Below are 18,474 nucleotides of genomic sequence, written 5' to 3'. Positions count from 1 at the left end.
AAAATAAAGTCATCAATCCTGACTCTTTGTTACCTGAACAGATACACAAATTTAGTTCAAATGGTTTGGAATGAAACAAACAAAAAAACAAAAAACAAGCAAACAGCAAAAGCCTAAAGAAAATACATGACATTTTCATTTTTCAGGAAAGAAGATATGATTTGATACGATTTATTCCAGCTAAACAGGAGTGATGCTTAAAAGCTGAACAGAAACAGAGAATCAGTTCATCGAAGAACGGGAGTGAGGTTAAAAGCATGTCTCCAGGATTTGAGCCTATGGAGGATTAAGAATGTACATATCAGATTCTTCAGATTAAAAGTTTGTCCCTTTTTTATTACATTTACAATTCCAAACTTCAGAAGTCTTTGACTTCTTAAGTAGCATTGGAGAGTATTTTATTGATTTAAATACTTAGAATAAAAATCATTTAATGTGTATTGCCTTCTTCGACCACAAACACATTCGGGCTCATGACTGAACTCCATATGAATGCAGTCAACTCCAATTACCTCTGCTTGTAAAGCATAGCCTAAATGGAAACCAACAGTTTTTTTCTTTTTTTTTGGGGGGGGGGGGCAATTACAGAGAACAGCTGTGCTTTAATACCCAGGGGAGCAATGCTGCAGTATTTGAGGTCTACAGCATTTGATGTGTGTGTGTCTGAGAGATATGCGCTACTGCACATGGAAAAATTAGTGGTTTATGCTAGTGTTAAACGGCTTAACTCACACAGCTGTATTTGGGCCCATTACGCATGTAGCTAGATTAGATAAGGTTAGAGGGAAGCTCTTCCATTTCCCACTGCTGCTGCCATTAGGACAGTGTCAATGCATTATCAGCACTGTCACAACATACATGGCTGGTCTAGTAGGTGGATGAGACAAACACAACCTGGTAGTTCATTTGCCAACAGAGACACAGAGAGAGATGGAGAGAGAGAGGGAGAGAGAGAGAGAGGGAGAGAGAGAGAGCGAGCTGGAGGAATGTCTATAAATAAAGATTTTGTGTCACCGTGATAACCCGAAACACCTGCTCTCACGGATTTGAGCTGCACTGACTTACTTTGTGTGACTCATATATTTAGACCCTGCAGGGAATGTCACTTTTAGTTTTAACTACATCATTTTAGACAGAATCAATGAGTAGAGAATAAATTTCACACAGTATGTTATACATGAAAGACTCTATATGAATGTTTTGCATTATGAATCATGCAGATGTTTCAGCATCCTCAAAGCCAATAAGGGTCTTAGAAATGCGATACATTATTTAGCGCGCTGCATTAACATGTTGGCCGAATCAGCAGCAACTCCAGCAGCAAAGAAATGGGTGTGCTTTATTTACAATATACATTAGTCCCTTACCTGCACTAGAGTACAGTTATGTCCTGTGGCCTCAATCTTGGCTCTGATAACATGGGAGGTCCAGTGCGCGAGCCAGTAGTCTATGGCAACCATGAGGGAGTGTTTTAGGAGCTGGGAGAGCAGGAGTAAGATCAGCAGCAACAGGCCGGCTGAGCCCAGGTAGGTACCGCAGGACCTCCAGGGTATGGTGGCCCGCTGCCGCAGGGCCTGGGACAGGTTGTCATCACTATCATTCTCCACAGACTCCTCTAGAGCCACAGACAGGTCCAGCCAGAGACAGGGAACATGGTGGAATGTAGTGTTAACAAGCTCTTCTATCGGATCACGTCATCAGCAAAAAAAGTCCCTGTATCGCTGTGTTATTTAACTACCTTTAAGCGACAGAGACGTTAAATAACACAACTTCAGAATCTTGAAAAATGACCTCTCTTTTAACTTGATTTGGAAGGACACAGAATACAGATTACAACTACAGATTAGCAATAAAAAACAAAACAAAAACAAACAAATAATCCTAAGAAGTCCACAAACTACTAATACATTCCTATAAGCAGAATGAAAGCAAAACAAATAAAGAACCAGCTGCCAGATTTTAGTTTGCACTAAACTATGAAAGCTGCAGCATAAATGGTGCTGGATAAATAAAACCCCAAAAACAACAAAACACAGTTTGACAAAGAGTGTGATTGATGCAGTATAGTGTCAACTGAATACATGAAGGTCAAATGCCTCAGATTTCTATCACTGTTTCTAATTCAGATGCATGCAGCTTATAGCCCAACAAGTGTCAGTGTCCTGATGGAAGCACTATGGTGGGGTAGGATGAGCCGCGCCTTCAGAGGGCTGACTGAAAAGACAGTTTGAAAGGTCTTTGAATAGACATCCACGTCTGGGGATGCCAAGCTACTTGTGGACAGAGACGAATGAAAGAGAGAGAGAGACAGAGAGAGAGAGAGAGAGAGATATGGTGCAAGGGCAGAGGAGTGAAGAGATGAGAGTGAGATCGCTGAAGTTGTGAAATGATTTTTGAGTCAGAGACAGATAATGTGGGAGAAGCTTGGGGGCACGAGCGTGAAACGGGCCAGATGTTCAAAGTGACAATGAGGATGAAAGAGACTGACAGTCAGTCAGAGGACAGGACAGGAGGAAGAGACAGTGCACCTGAGTGCAACTACAATGTCTGTTTCTCTCTGAGCAGACGTTGCATTTGTGGATGTGTACATGTGCAAAGGGAAAAAGTTGTTGGTAAATTTGTGCGTAAAGAGGAGGAACATCTATAGTGAGAGTGCTAACCTCTCCCAACCCCCACAACACTACTCTAAATTTACATCATCACATCACACAGTCATTTTAAGTGCATGTGAGAGCATGTGGCTGCCAGGAAGCACATGAGAGAGAGAGAGAGAGAGAGAGAGAGAGAGAGAGCGCAAGCACAAAAGCATCTAGCACAGAGACATGCTGAAGTACAGTAAATCCTGTAGTGCGGGATGATTGGTGGCTCCGAAATGAATGATGTGTGTGGAAAGCCAGACATCCAGCACCATTGACACTACACCACAGACAAAACCATGCAGCTTCGTTCACACCTTTATCACCATACAATTCTATTCCCAGTGCTGGAGACATTCCACAAGTCCACATAGGAGTGCCAGACACAGTCAGTATAAAATACAAGATAAAAAAAAAAAAAACACATCTTTATAACACTAGGCAATATTATCGCACAAAATAACAGCTCACCAAATCACAAAATCAATGGTCACCGGTATAAATGTTCACAGACTATAGAACAATTGACTTAAATGCAGGGATGGTCAAACTATTGGTGTTGCTGAAAAAAACCACGAAACTCCATTTTGCTAATGTGTTCTGTTGGAGATGCTCCTAAAGCAACTTCAAGTTCACCGTTCGTGTTGATGATGCCATTTAGAATGTGTCAGAGTATCAGATTCTTGGCTGAAAGAGAGCTGAATCAGAGCTTTGGAGTTAATACTGGCTGTCACCTGAACATAAAAAAAAGACTACTGTATGGATCATTTAAGAGACTGCTGATGTAAAAATACTGACTGGAAAATATTGATCAGTTCACACTATTTACCGGGAGGCAAATTATGAACATTTGAAGGATATCAGTGCTTAGAAAACCCATTATCCTACACCCAGAATTTGTCAATCCTAAAGTAGCGACACAAAAAATAATGTTTTGTGACCGAGAGGAATGATGTGCACTCGACGCATAGAGAACGGACAAAAATGATTAACAATGAAGGGCAATGAATCTTTGGTTTTCGGATTAAAATTTTTTCGGATATCTTCCTCTTACCCGCGTCCTCTTCTTCGGTTTTCAGCGCCTCTCGGGAGTACATGGCCCTTCTCAGATTCTTACGCTCTAACGCCGTCATGTTTTCTGCCACTGTCTCCTGAGACACACACAAGACAGCAGACTCTCAGAGGGTAAAGCAAAGCAATAGACTGGGTATTTTATGGGGCGAAAAAGTTATTCTAGAGCAGACAAACCAAAAAAGGAAACCCTGAACCAGACTTCAATGTTAATTCTGCCCTCGGTTTCCAGGAGGATTTCCTCACAGAAATTCTTTCACCCCATCATAGACTTCCTGTCTCTTACTTACTTACTCATTTTGTCATTTCAGAGTAATAGAAATCAGCACATTATCGCTTTGAAACATTTGGGGAAAAAAAACGTTCTGAAGGCAGATCCACTACACTGAAGTCAAACCAGAAACCATATCTAACCTTAATTTATTCCTATTGTTAACCTTATGTCTCAAGTCTGAAACAGACCTGAAACACCATTGCTCTAGATACATTATTGTTAACCTTATGTCTCATGTCCGAAACAGACCTGAAACACCATTGCTCTTGATACATTATTGTTAACCTTAAACCTCAAGTCTGAAACAGACCTGAAACACCATTGCTCTTGATACATTATTGTTAACCTTAAATCTCAAGTCCGAAACAGACCTGAAACACCATTGCTCTAGAAACATCATTGTTAACCTTAAATCTCAGGTCTGAAATAGAGCTGAAACACCATTGCTCTAGAAACATTTAAGAGAAAAAGATGGTTCTAACATTAGTCTCACCTTCTCAAACTCCTGGTCCTGTCGATGCATCAGTATTTTCCACTGTTCAAACAGCTCTGGTTCTGAATTCTGGATGTCCTTCAGCGTGCCCTGAGTCTGAATGGTCCCATCTTTCATAGCAATGATCTGAACGCGAAATACCAGAGCACCCATTCATTTAGACGCTCTCTCAAGATCAAATCGGCTGAGCCTTATCTTTCCATAAAGGAATAAATGAATACCTCTCTCACGAGATGAGGTAAAAAGCGCGGTTTATAAAGGCTCTCCGTATTTCAGAGGACGTGTCACATTTTTCTAATTCGAGGATGAATAATGTTGAACACTCGAGTGTGATAAACAACACTTTCCTCTCTAAATCCTCTCCATCACAGACAGTTTGTTGACAAGACATTCAATAAACGATCCACTGCCAGCAATTAAATGAATCTCACAACAACATCCTTATGGCACTCATGCTTTTTGCACAAACACTTTTCCCCTGATGTAAATTTAAACGAATGCATCAACAATTGAATGAAACAAAAGAATAATTTAAAAGTAAAAAACGCTATAAATCACATCAATGTTAAAACAGGATGAAATTGTATCTAGGTTTGTTTGTTTCATTTGAAAGGTAAAAGAATGTGTTTTATACCAGTCAGAACTGACTCTCTGACAGTGGGGATGCTCACCCAGTCTGCGTGAGGGAGATATTGCAGCCTGTGAGTTACCAGCACCACGGTTCTCTTCTCCTCTCTCAGAAGTTTCAGAATGCCCTCCTGCAGGAGGTGGTCACTCAGATGAATGTCAAGCGCAGAAAATGGATCATCCTGTAACCCAGCACAGAAAATGGGCATCTCCAAGCTAAAGGACAGTGTGATTATCTAAGGCTGTGAACATGATAGGGGTTAAAAAAAACAACAACAACAACAAACCTTATATTGATTATGCACTAGAGAGTAGTTGATTAAGGCTATCCAGTTTCAGTTACTGTGTTTTTGTCCCTTTGTACAACTTAACCGCAAAAATGCCTCTGTGATGTTTAACTGTTGAGCAAATCTTTTTTCTGAATATGAACACACTTCTAAATATACCCCAGGAAATTGCTAGAAAGGGGACTCACAAAACTGCTTCGGGAGATCTGAATTAGATGCAGCTAAAATATTATGTATGATTCAGTTTTACCAGTTACAGTAATGAGCACCAGTAACATTTGGTACCCAATATCTTCCAGTAAAGAATCAGTGCTTCCTTATCTATCTTTATCTGTCTTTATCTTTTGGCATATAATCTATGCTGCAAGAGTGTGAGCAGGTGAGAGGAATACATTATTTCACCAGCAGTAGAAGATGACAGAAGCACTCCCTGACAGTGAGTCAGTGTGAAAACACAGGATGTTTAGGAGCTAACAGCTCAGAGAGCACAGGGAGATCTACAGTTCACTGGAAGAACTCTTAAAGGGCAAGTCACTCTTGTTGATATATGGACCTATTTTAATGTTGCCTCATAATTTAATTGCTGACATGATTCTTTCCCGACATAGAGAAACCTTTGCCAAATATTTTTGTTGTTTATGTTTCAAAATCTGGTAAGGACACCGATGTGCAATGTTCACAGGTTGTATGATTGAAAATAGTTTCGTGTGCTATTCTAAATATAAAAGTTGCTGCTTCCTCCTCGTTCGAGCAAGTGTGAAGAAGAGGAGCATCAACAAGACTAAATATCAGACACAAAACCCTACAAAGGCAAGAAACCAGGTTTCGGTCTTTATTTACCCATTTAATGTTTAAATAGATACCCTTAATGGTAACTTAAATCTCCAGTTTTGAAAGAATTTCATTGTGAAATATCCAAAAAACCTGAAAATGAAAGTGTTTGGTGGGAAACCGTGTGTAGAAGCATGAACTGACCAGGAAAACCACGTTGGTAGTCTGATAGAGAGCTCTGGCCACACTGATACGCTGTCTCTGACCTCCTGATAGAATAATACCCTGGAGAAAAAAAAGAGCCATAAACAGAATTGGCACATCGCTGGTCTTACTGGTTTCACTAAATGAATGGCGTACGGAAGAGACAGGGCGCGAGGTACGAAAGCACCAAACACACTGTCACGTGGGTGCTAACACAACGGGATGAAGTGAGGCCTTAGCCTAAGCAAATATGACACGCGGACGGATTTTGTTTGCACTTTGCTCTGAGAATGTTTTAAATGAGGTGGAAGGCTGGTACTCCTGACTCCTCTCAGAGATGGCAAGATTAGATAACAACACAGCTCTATACATGGACTCTATACACACCGGGTCCCTGAGGCAAAGAGAGAGTAAGACAAAGAGAAAGATAAAGGAAAAGAGGGAGAAAGAGAGGATACTTATCCTCTCTTTAAACAGTGAAGGGCCATTGGAGTGCAATAATTTACTACTGTTACCTTTAGGGTTGGATAGAGTCAACAACTTTAGGCAGTTCTTTCTTCTTTAGCACACACGTACACACACACACACACACACACACACACATATATATATATATATATACATACACACGTACATACACTTAAACATGCAAAACAGGCAAAAATACCACATGGCCCTCAAACACACATAAAATAGAGACCACCATTGCAGCTCGTGCACAAAGAGACAGAACATGGTGCAGTGTTATATAAGCATAAGATCAGCATCAACACTCAGAAGTCATTAGTATTAATGTATGTGATGATAAGGAGGCACTGATATGTCCAGTATGAGAATGTCAGAGAGAATGAAATGGGACTGATGGGACACTGACCCGTTCTCCAATCTCGGTCTGGTCGCCCTGGGGCAGGATGTCTATATCAGGCTGTAGGGAGCATGCCTCAATCACAGCTTTATACCTGGACCATAAACACCCCCCCCCAAAGAAAAAACCCCAACATAAAAAAGCATAATTAAGAAAGTGCAATTAACTAAAATCATAGGCTTATTTGTAATTACACCTCAGAAAATAACAGTATGGAATGGAACAAGGTGAAAAAAAACCTGAAAGAGAACATAGTGTAATTGCAATCTGAGACACATGGCCCTGGACAGGAAAAGGATGCATGTTTACAGCAGAAACTGCACTGTTGCAGGTTTTCTGAATAGAAAAACGCAAACATCAGCTTATATGGCATCACGAAACTGCATTGCTGTATTGAACACACACACTGAACAGTGAATATATATATTAGGGATGTGCAGAGAGCCAAGTATTTGTATTTGTATCTGTATTAGTTGAGGCAGCAAAATTATTTGTATTTGTATTCGAACAAAAGTCGAAATAGGCATAACAATCCTGTTGTTTTATTACACTTCTAATGTTAGAGTATTAAAGTGTTCACATAAGTGTTCTTCAATAAACTATTATAGTAATTATGAACACTTAAATGTAATATTGGTTTATGGTTTTCATAAACCAAGCAATAAACATCTATAACCATAAACATTGTTGAAAAGAAAATTATTTTAAAACTAACATTCAGTTCCTAATCCACACTCAAGACAGTAAATTAAACTCTAAACGAATAAATGCCTATGTGAACATTGTGAACCCTGCCAACACCCGCCCTGATTGGAGGATACAACCGTGTGACACACAGGCTGCCTACACGGAGCATGTTAGTTATATTTTAGTATAGAATTCACAATTAACAAAATATTCAATCTTTTGGCACGTCAGGACCACATTACCATGAGTATCAGGACTTTGAAAAGATTGTGCAAGAAACTGTGTCTACTCTGAAGAAAGAACCACTTGGAGGAAACTGCCACGAGAATAAAACTGTAATTTTACGAAAAAGAAGTCATAATATTACGAGAAGAAAGTCGTAATTTTAGGCTATGTGTTATTTCAGAGGGGAAATATCAGAAGAGCAGCCTGCCACCCCAAGTTAAAATGAAGAGCGTGGAGCATCTTGTGAGGTTACACTTTAGAATAGGTTTCATGAATAATGAACTACTTAATCTTTTGGCACATAAGCACCATATTGCGGAAGGCTGCTCTTCTGATCCTCTTCTGCTCTTCTGAAATTACAACTTTATTCTCGTAATATTACGACCCTATTCTCGAAATCTCTGATTTTTCTTCCCCTCAATGTGACCCTAATACTCTTCCCGAAAACAAATCAGTTTTTAAACTTTTGTACGAAATAAATATTCATAAAAACCCACTATTTGTACTTTGCCAAATACCATGCTGTATACATATATATATATAGAGAGAGATAGAGAGAGAGAGAGAGAGAGAGAGAGAGAGAGAAGGCATTAGGACAGGGATGGGGTCAGAGCAAACACTAACTCTTCGTCTAAAACATCACCTTAGCAACAAGGAGCTGGACCCTATTTAATAACCTCTCAAATAACAGTCCATTAAGTGGGGAGAGCAGCAGCAATATGACAATAAACACAGATGAATATCTGCAAGAAGCCATTTGTTAAGTCGATCAAATCTGGGCAAGGTGCCACTGATAGCAGGTGAAAAACACATAGCATATGGTGTTGTGTCACAGACCCACCGACCTCTTTCCATAAATACGAAACACAGATTTATATTTTAAAATAGACCAATATGGTTTTGACCAGAGTTTTCTTCCCACACACGGTCTGTGGCTCCAGCACCGCTCTGCCCTTCATAGCTTCTTGCAGTACACTTAATGCTTCCTACAGGGACATTCAAGTCAGTCTGCAGGTTTATATTTTTTTTTATAGTTACTAAATATGGATTTGTGTTCTGAGAGTGGAGAAAATATTGAATAAAGACACAGGAAAACAAAAAGGGCTGGCACAGAGTTTTTCAACAAAGTAGTATTTTAAGAGCATTAGTCTTACCGTTGCTTTATTAAGGGCATCTCAAAAGTGATGTTTTCCACTACAGTGGTGTTTAGCAGCCAGGGCTTCTGGGACGCGTACGCCACGGGGCCTCGTTTTCTATCCGAAAAAAAAGGAAAAAAAAAAAAAAGACATGGGATAAATGTAATCAGCATATTGGAACGAAATGTAAAGTCTGGTCATGACAGCGATGAGACACGATTTTTTTTTTTTTTATGTTTTAAACTCATGATTTAAAAGCTTGCCTTTGCTACAGAATCTGTAAGTACCCCTACAGTAATGGCAGATTAAATGATTCATCACGGAATTATTCTCCGAATCCTCCTGACGAAAACAAACATGTTCACAATGACCATCTGGCATAGAGATTTGTTACTGTGTGCTTATACCTGATGTCTCCTTCCCCAGCTGCGTCTGTAGGGCTGCGGACGAAATGCACACATGCACACGCATGCACGCACACACACACACACACGCACATGCGCGCGCGCACACACACACACACACACACACACATTTATAAAAAAAAATCATAAAACAAGGAATTGAACCTCAGTACAGATCTGGCAGAGATGAACGATTTTCCACATGTAAAGACTGCAGTAATTACATGTGGAAAATCTCTCAAACTGTCCTAATCTGCCTCCGGCTATAAATAAATGCGAAACACCTCTGCTGACGCAGTGTAATCAGGAACCAGAGCCAATGGTGTACAATCATTAATGACCCAATCAGGGACTCAGGATGTGTTGATGAATAGAGTCGACAGCGGCGTGCAGGAGGAGGGAACGCTGAACCCAGTTCTGATCAGTGCTCAGGCTATTAGAGTCCCTTTCATCTGCCAACAGTAACAAGAGCTGCCTGTCCTTGACAAACACTCTGACGAGGCAAGAGAGAGAATCAGTATTGTGATATTACAGGACTGACAGAGGATATGAGGATGTCACTCTCACTCTCATTGTACACTGATAAGTGCTTCTCTTTTTGGTCCAAAGGACTTGGCACAACACCTTGGTGGATAACGAGTATCTTACTGTAATTAATATGATGAAGTACTATCACCTTGGCTGGCCGTAGGTTAAAGCAGTGAACCAGATGACAATGTCTTTTTTTTTTAATATCTGGGGAGGAGACTGCATAATAAAGAAATCTAGAGACGTCTATAAAGGGTCCCAGCGGTCTACTGAAATGAACAGAGATCTATAAGACAGGAGACAAGACCGGCGCAGCACAGATGAGACCTATGACAAAGAGAAAAGAGGCGAGAACCCAGATGGCTATGAATCAGGAATCCAGATGTTTATTAAAGAATAGGAGGACATGTTTTTAGTGACAAAGGGTGTGATGAATGGGAGCAATTTGGCGTTGTTTTAGTATGGAGATAACAGATTCAACTGGACGTTCAAACAATTCTTGATTAGGAACAAATAAAAAAGAGTGAAAAACAGCTGAGTCGTGGGAGAGAGCGCTTTGTGCTTACCCCTCTGTGCTTGTTCTCCACAGTCAATTATCCAGCAACTTGTTTCCTTTGATAATTAGACAACTGTTCTAACTACCAGTACGGATTTCAAAATAAGAGTCTCACAGTATGTATGTATGTATTCTGTTAGGTTCTGACATAGACAGAGCGGCTGGAAACACAACAGATAGGAATAGATGTGCATCTTTTCAGAGGGTGTGTTTTTGTGAGGGGGGAAGGTGGGGTTATGGGACATAGACATTGGAAAGCTCAGAATCTGACAAGAAGACAAGCAGCGAGTGATGACAACAACAACAACTGGAGCGAAAGATAGCGAAAGCAGCTTGACACGCTAAACGATTTTGCAGCTGAAATGCTTGAGACTCGTGGTGCTCTGTCTCTTTCTTTGAGAGGACGTGTCAGCCACACAACAAAAAACAGAAAATCTGTTTATGTCTAGACATGTTTCTGAGTGGAGAAACAGAACACGCACCTTTCCGCTTCTGGAGAATCCAGATCTTGAAGGCTGCAGGGAAACAAAACAGCCAAATAAACCAGAGAGAAAAACAAATCAATTTACAATCAAAAATAAATTAGTTCAGCACAACCAGTATTACAGTAATATGCATAGGGACCATAGAAAACATACAAACAGATGCAGAATATCTTCTACAGCTTACAGGCCTTGTGATTCTGATAGTGTTTATGTGACTAATTCTGAGTCATGCTCATAACAGTGCAGAAATATGAATGAAACTATCCCATAATGAGACACAAGACAACACTGCTGTTATAAATGGGCATGAAATAAACAGTTAATCTTCAGAGGATTCGCTGCTGTGTCAGAGAACAATAATTACAGCTGCAATATATCAAGGTAATAACATAAGGAAATACAGTTTATATATGGTTCACATCCAGGGAGTGAAACTCTCACCCGATGTAAAGATGAGAACTGTAATTCATGTTTACATCAGAGACTGAATGAATTGACTTACACTGAAAATGAACATGCAGAATATGTGACCTAATGCCATTGGTTGGTACAGATATCATGTAGGCTTATGCAATACCAATACAACATTAAATTTGACCCATAAAAATATTTGAAAGAGAGACAGAAGTTCAGAACCCAGTGTTCTTATCTTGCCTCCTGCATTTCTAACAATAAACTAGAACTGTATGTTATACCATGTCTGTGCGTGTGCTCGGTAATGTTAATTAGATAGAACTGGCTCCGAGTGCGACCGCATTTATATTTTCAGCTTTTACAAGTTTTCTGCGATGTGCTTTTGGGACATTCCATCTCTGGGCCTCTGGAACTGGCTGTTCAACACCGTGTGCACTTGTAAGGTAAAGGGAACATGGTGGATATTAGCATGGGGCAGATAACACAGATTGTTCTAGAAAGCTGATATTTAAGATGCGGCCGTAACAAGCCACACAGTAAAGCAAAGTGCTATGATAGTCAGATGGGCAGAAAGACGGTGGGTTTGCTTTGATGATAATATGCTGAGAAATCACAGGGAAAGCTAGATAACGCACTGTGACCTCCAAATGTGCTATTGCTGTATGATTTACTTGACTGCCAAGTTGATATGCTGGGCACTAAATATGTTGCTATTTTCAACACAAGTCATTGACCAGGCCAGCGTGATTTTCTTTTCAAGCCCGACTCCCTTTAAGAGCTTTTGGGATGAAAATGCTCGTGGTAACGGGAATGAGGGAACAAGGACACGGAATATTTCAGGATCATTTCATTGAACTATTTCAACAAAAAACAAAAGCTCACTCTGAAGTTTTTTGGGAACTGCTATTTAAATGAGTGTTTGGACTTAAAAGGTTCAGTACGCAGGCAAAGGATGCATTGGCCAATGATAATGAGCAGATTGCACTAGTGTGATTAACGATCGAGATAAGGGTTAAGTTATTCTTGGTGCCATGCCTGATAAAGCAACTCTTTCAACATTCGCAAGAGCACCCAACTTCCTCGTCAAAATGAGGCTCTAATGACTGATTTCAAAATAAGAAAACCCAAACTATGCAATCAGAACAGCTACTCCATTTCATGTGACCGCTCACAGTGGCTTTAGAGTGCTGATCTTTGCCGTTACAAAGGCTTCAATGGACTCTGATCTAGATCTGCTATTTCCATTTCAGTACTGCTATTGAATGCACTTGTGTCCTACTTGGAATAAGAGGAATGTTTTTCTTGGAGAGAGAGAGCACATGGTACTGACTCTCTGTGACGTGAGGCTGATGACAGTCTGAACAACTGGCCTCAGGTCAGCATGAAGATCTAAGACAGACCACAAGCTGACAGCTAATTCACAGCTTATCTTTCTTTCCCTTCAACCACCAGGAACAAGCTCTACATGTGGATAAAAATAAAGATACCAGTAATGATTTTGGTGACAAAAAACAAACAAACAAACAAACCAACCAACCAACCAACCAAAACAAACATATTGGGAAAAAAACAGTAACTTTTAAAAAGCTGTAAAGTTGGAAATAAGAAGAAGTTGTCAATGTTGGTTTTTTTCTAAAGAGTCCATTCAACAAAACGGAAGGATAAACACAACACGTCTTATCTCATTGTTATCATCAAGCGCATCTTGAATCCTAATTGTCTGGGTGGACTCCAGGGTGTGGAGAGGACACAAATTATTGGGTGTGCCAGCATTAACTGGCACTGGAACAGAGTCCCTCCTCTGTTTTGGCAGAGAGGCGAAAACCGGGGTTGTCCCGTATCTACCCAATTTAACCCGAGACATCAATCTAAGCCGAGGTGTCCAAGCATCAAAGCCAACTCTTTTCTCCCACAATGAAATTACCCACAAATAGCTTGACCTCTGCTCTGTCAATGACCCAAGAGCCTTCTCCCATGACTGCTCCCTCAGCTTAGCATTGTGACAGATTTCTCCTCAGAGGCATAATAAATACCCCATCTATCTGGGGGGGGGGGTTGCGGTCTCGGAGAAGCCTGAGTTGTCATCCCGGCCTCAGAACAGTGGCGTCAGATCAGCTCTTTCAGGTCTTTTTCTTTTTTTTTTTATGAGGTGACGATGATCGGCTTTATTTGAACTCTGATCCAAACCTTAACCATAACTGTAATATTCAGAAGACGAGAGAAAATTAAGAATTGTGTGGTCTCTGGGAACACTGTTTACACATAAGGATGTCTTAATGGGGAAATGACTCCCCTATAATAGGGAGTGTATATCAGTTTTTTTTTGGGGGGGGGGGGGGCTGTTATTGTAGAGCTCTGTTCAGCACTTTTTTACTTTAAAATGTGAGTCTTTAGGCTTGATACAATAGACTTGATATCCTGAGCCAGCAACACACAACAATATCTGCTGTCAAAGCAGCTTCAGAAAATTAATGCCGCACAAGACATGGACGCCATCACCATAAATTAGGATCCTTTCTCTAATGCAAATTGAAATGCTCCACAACAAATGCATTCCATTTCTCACAGAGCCCGTGAGCAAATTAGTTTCACTCCAACGGACAGATCAGTTACCACTCTGAAATTCTCTTTGAATTGACCAGAGAGCAGTAAAGAACCCTGCAATCGATTCAGGCTTTTCAACTTCTCCTTCTTGTTCACTTACAGAACTTGAATGCTGTTTCCTGCCAGCACAGAAATCTGTGTCCTACTCCTAATGGCCATTTAGTGTATTCATTTGACAAAACAGAGCAGCAAATTCTCATTTAATCCCAATAACAATGCCAATGAATGTGTGTGTGCAGTCAGTTTTCCTTGTTTAATGTGATAATTGTTATTGCACATTGCTCTGTCTGTTGAAATCTAAAATTCAGTCTTTGATCCCTCTCTTAACCAAGCATTCTCTCCTTACACAGGGAAATGTAGGATATGGAGAATGAAGCTGTGCTCAGACCTGTTCCATGTGACATTTCCGGAGACTTTCTGCATCTCTCCCAAAGCTGCCAACAACAGAGATGACTTCCCACAGCCAACCTGTCCTACAATCATAGTCAGCTGGCCTGCAGACAAAATGAATACACACACACACAGGCACGCACGCACACATGCACACGAGCGCGGCGCCCACACACACACACACATACAAACATATGTTGTTTTTAAGTGGAGATTTCACAGCAATTTCCATAATTTCCAAAGTAATTTGGTATTTTTAACGGCCATATCTTTCTGGACTAAAACCATAAATCTAACAAAAGTCTTAGAAATTTTTATATCTGCATGGAGACACACACACACATACACACACACACACACACACACACACACACTCACTCACACACACACACACACACACACACACTCACACACACACACACACACACCCACAAATTCCACCAATATTCTTCATGAGACTCACCAAATGGAATCTTTATGTCTACATTTGAGAGTGTGGTAGTGCCGTCAGTCCAGGTGAAATATCCATTTGTTATCTGTCAACAGTTTTAAACCAACAGACATAAAATCACTTTCTTTTCCTCATTCTGAGCAAAGCAGTGACATACAAATCAGCTTTGCATTATCACCTTGATACAGGTATCGTCATCTTCCATGACTTGTGTCTCTGTCTCATTGTCATTCTGTAAGCCGTAGCTATTCCAGTCCTCCCTGGTCGGCCGTTTACGGTTTACCACCTTCAGGGGCTGCGAGAGACGAGACAATTTTTTTAGTGCAAAATCAGTGTGTCCCCTGGTCGAAGCTTCATCGTGACATATGACACAGAAAAAAAAGCCAGTATATTTCATATATTTTTTTTTTTTCATACTCACGAGGGCCTGATATTTGCTGTGGTTGGAGGAGCCTGTGGAAACAGTGGCTTTGGGTTCCTGCTCTTCCTCAATCTCTTCACTGGAAAAGAACTCACTCAGCTTCTGCACACTAATGGAAAGGGGTAGAAAAAAAAAAGTCCTATATAAATTCTATTCATTTCAAATTACACGAGCAGCTCTGCTCATTAGGACCAAGCACAGCATAATGGTACAAAGCTATTTAATATATAAATTAGCAGTTCATGATAAGAGCCATGGCAGCAAACACCACCAGATTATAGAGAAATGCATTGGCCCAGTCTGTTCAGTGTTTTGAGGGTATGTCTACTGAAACTATCAATTCTGCTGAATTGATCTGTGGTGAGTGCACAACATGATAGTTTTTAATTAGGTACTGACTGAATTTTTTTTTTTTTTTTTTGGTTGTTTTTTCTTTTTTTTTTTTTCCACGGCAATCTTTCTGAATCGCTTTTTTGTGTGGAGTGGCACCTCACTGTAGATCTGGGGACATGGTATGCACTTGCAAATCAGGAACGGCTATAGAAAATCACAAAATGCTTGGATTTAAAACAGTGACATTAGTGTAGTTTTTGACAAGTTTTAATATTTTTGAGAAAAACAAAGAGTATTGGTGCATGGGAGCTGGTCATTAATTCGGTGTGCCTGAAGAACTGCATACCAATCAGGACTAAGCGTTTGGTGGCCAAGTTTTTGCAACATCAGAGAGTGATGGATTGGTGGAGAGATTCATGACCACCTTGGCTATGTGTTCTGTTATTCTAATCAGAGATTATCAGTGGGCCTTGGACCCATCTGCCTTTCATCTCTCTGGCAAATGAGTCAGCAGTCCAAAAATCCACCCAGTGCACACCAGCAGCCTCTAAATCTCTGGATGGGAACCCTGTACCATGATTGACTTGGCTTCTGTACATTTCTGTGTCCTCCTGAGTCTGAACCCCTATAGCATGTAAATATCATCTATATGTCTATACATGTATATGTATATGTATGTCTGTATTTACTGAGTATTAAAATTTGCTTTGTATCACTGATTTTATGTGACACGATAAACTGCATATGTTTCTTTATTTATGTGAAGGCTGTGATGTTATGTACGCCCATCTGAATGTACCTGATGAAAATCATTGATCTCATCCTGACAGAGGGCCACTGTGAGACCAATTATTTCCGTCTCCCCGGTGCTCTTAAGACAGTAATTCATCTCAGCGCAAATTACATGAGCTGAAAAAGCCGGTGATTTATTTGTAGGTCGTAAAATTACTTTACCGCAGTATAAGAACATAATTTTTTTCCCAAATAGAATTAAATTGTAACCAAGCCCTTAAATATAACCTCCACAGTCCGGGGCCTTTACCACCACCGTTTATGAATGTGAACTGTTATAGCTGTGTGGTTAAGACCCTCTTCCCTACCTCACCTGACCAGTGCTTTAACAGTGGAGCGCACCACGCTGGACAGGAGGAACAGAGGAGTGACCAGGATGTGGAAGAGGGAGAGAGAAGCAAAGGCCACGGCTGGGGACAGGTCTGCATCCTCAGACAGGTGCACATGCACCACAAATGTCTGCAAAAGCAAAAAAAAAAATTAAACAAACAAATCAAACAAGTTCTTCCAATTCATCTAAAAGCACTTACCACCACTGCTGCAAAGCTCTCTTCCGTAAGCTTTGATACCAGTGAAAGTTATTACCATTTCACAAGGAGAACTTTAAAAGCCTTCATAAATATAAGTTGGATTTACAGTTCACTGTGAAAATGGCAGTTGCTGTTTGTCCCTGTCAAATGACACTGAGTACATCCAGTGATACAACTTCCCTCCCAACAGATATAAAAAGATTCTCTCTGACTTTGTCTCCCAACAGAAAAAGCCTATGATTACCTTTTAAGAGTTGCAAAAAGCTGCTTTCAAAACAAGATGTGTGCTTATCCTTACATAGAGTTTGGACTGCAGCAAAGGTCATATAAATGTAGTGTGTTTTTGTTTAGTTTACTTACAGTGAGAACTGCTGCAATTGGGATGGCAGCATTCATGAATACTGGAAAAAAACACACAAAAAAATAAGAATAATAGCATAATGAAATCTGAACACATATTTGGATAAAACACAAGTCAGAATATTGAAAATATTTTGAATTATTTGTAAGCTTTGATCACAATGTATTCCTCAAATTTTAAAAATATTTTGCGTGAAATGAACTCAGATAAATACAAATAAATTCAGTCTAATTGCTGGTTTATTCATTCAGTACAAAAGTGCATATCGTTATTCTGAAGCTCACAACTACAGTTTCAGTGAACCAGTACATTCATGTGTCAGATGAATCGGTGCGTATCTCACTGGAAACGGAGGTGTAGAGGGCGAAAGACTGGAGGCTAGTGAGTTCCTTTCCTCTGGTCTCCTCCACACTGGCACAGAAGATGTGCTCCCAAGCATACAACTTCAAAAGCTTAATACCCCGAAGTAGCTCGTTGGTCTTCTTCAACCGCTCACTGGAATACTCCTGTGGAGAGCCCAGGTGCACACGGACCAGTAACATCAATACTATTCCACACCACCGGGGAAATATGTAGTATGGTTATGAGTGTTTAGGATTATGTACGAAGATAAGTCGGGGTAATGAATTCCAGCAGAAACAAAAAAACTCACATTCAGGTCTGTATGGGAGGCGGGGGGGGGGGGGGGGGGGGGGGGCATAATGTGTTATCATTTTGGTAAAACTGCACCACTGAGAGGTCTGTCTGACTCAGGAAGTAACTCACCAAGGTACTCTTCTGTGCTTCTGACAATTTGGTAGCCACGAAATACTGCACAGGAGCCAGCAATGCAATGACTGTGGCTCCAATCAAGGCACTTATTCCCAAGAGGTAGTAGAGCAGGATAACTCCAACAACGATCTAAAACAGAGTGAGAAACAGCCAATGGA

The 18,474-nt window shown here is 40.4% G+C and overlaps 1 protein-coding gene across 1 annotated transcript in view; it reads right to left on the bottom strand.

The window, feature by feature from the left end:
* abcc8 (ATP-binding cassette, sub-family C (CFTR/MRP), member 8) overlaps positions 1-18,474 on the bottom strand; it is a 40,523-nt gene that overhangs the window by 6,274 nt on the left and 15,775 nt on the right. Inside the window, exons 10-25 of the mRNA XM_030790611.1 lie at positions 18,311-18,445; positions 17,889-18,051; positions 17,545-17,585; positions 16,968-17,113; positions 15,530-15,638; positions 15,287-15,403; positions 15,121-15,193; positions 14,656-14,761; positions 9,684-9,716; positions 9,295-9,393; positions 7,238-7,322; positions 6,364-6,444; positions 5,146-5,283; positions 4,475-4,600; positions 3,691-3,787; positions 1,368-1,615 (exon numbers count right to left, since the gene is read on the bottom strand). Coding sequence (XP_030646471.1) covers positions 1,368-1,615; positions 3,691-3,787; positions 4,475-4,600; positions 5,146-5,283; positions 6,364-6,444; positions 7,238-7,322; positions 9,295-9,393; positions 9,684-9,716; positions 14,656-14,761; positions 15,121-15,193; positions 15,287-15,403; positions 15,530-15,638; positions 16,968-17,113; positions 17,545-17,585; positions 17,889-18,051; positions 18,311-18,445 — 1,797 coding nt within the window. The remainder of the gene's footprint in view (positions 1-1,367; positions 1,616-3,690; positions 3,788-4,474; positions 4,601-5,145; positions 5,284-6,363; positions 6,445-7,237; positions 7,323-9,294; positions 9,394-9,683; positions 9,717-14,655; positions 14,762-15,120; positions 15,194-15,286; positions 15,404-15,529; positions 15,639-16,967; positions 17,114-17,544; positions 17,586-17,888; positions 18,052-18,310; positions 18,446-18,474) is intronic.

This window comes from Chanos chanos, chromosome 13 (assembly GCF_902362185.1).
Source record: "Chanos chanos chromosome 13, fChaCha1.1, whole genome shotgun sequence".
Classification (NCBI taxonomy): domain Eukaryota; kingdom Metazoa; phylum Chordata; class Actinopteri; order Gonorynchiformes; family Chanidae; genus Chanos; species Chanos chanos.
This window is presented reverse-complemented; position numbering and strand designations above follow the sequence as displayed.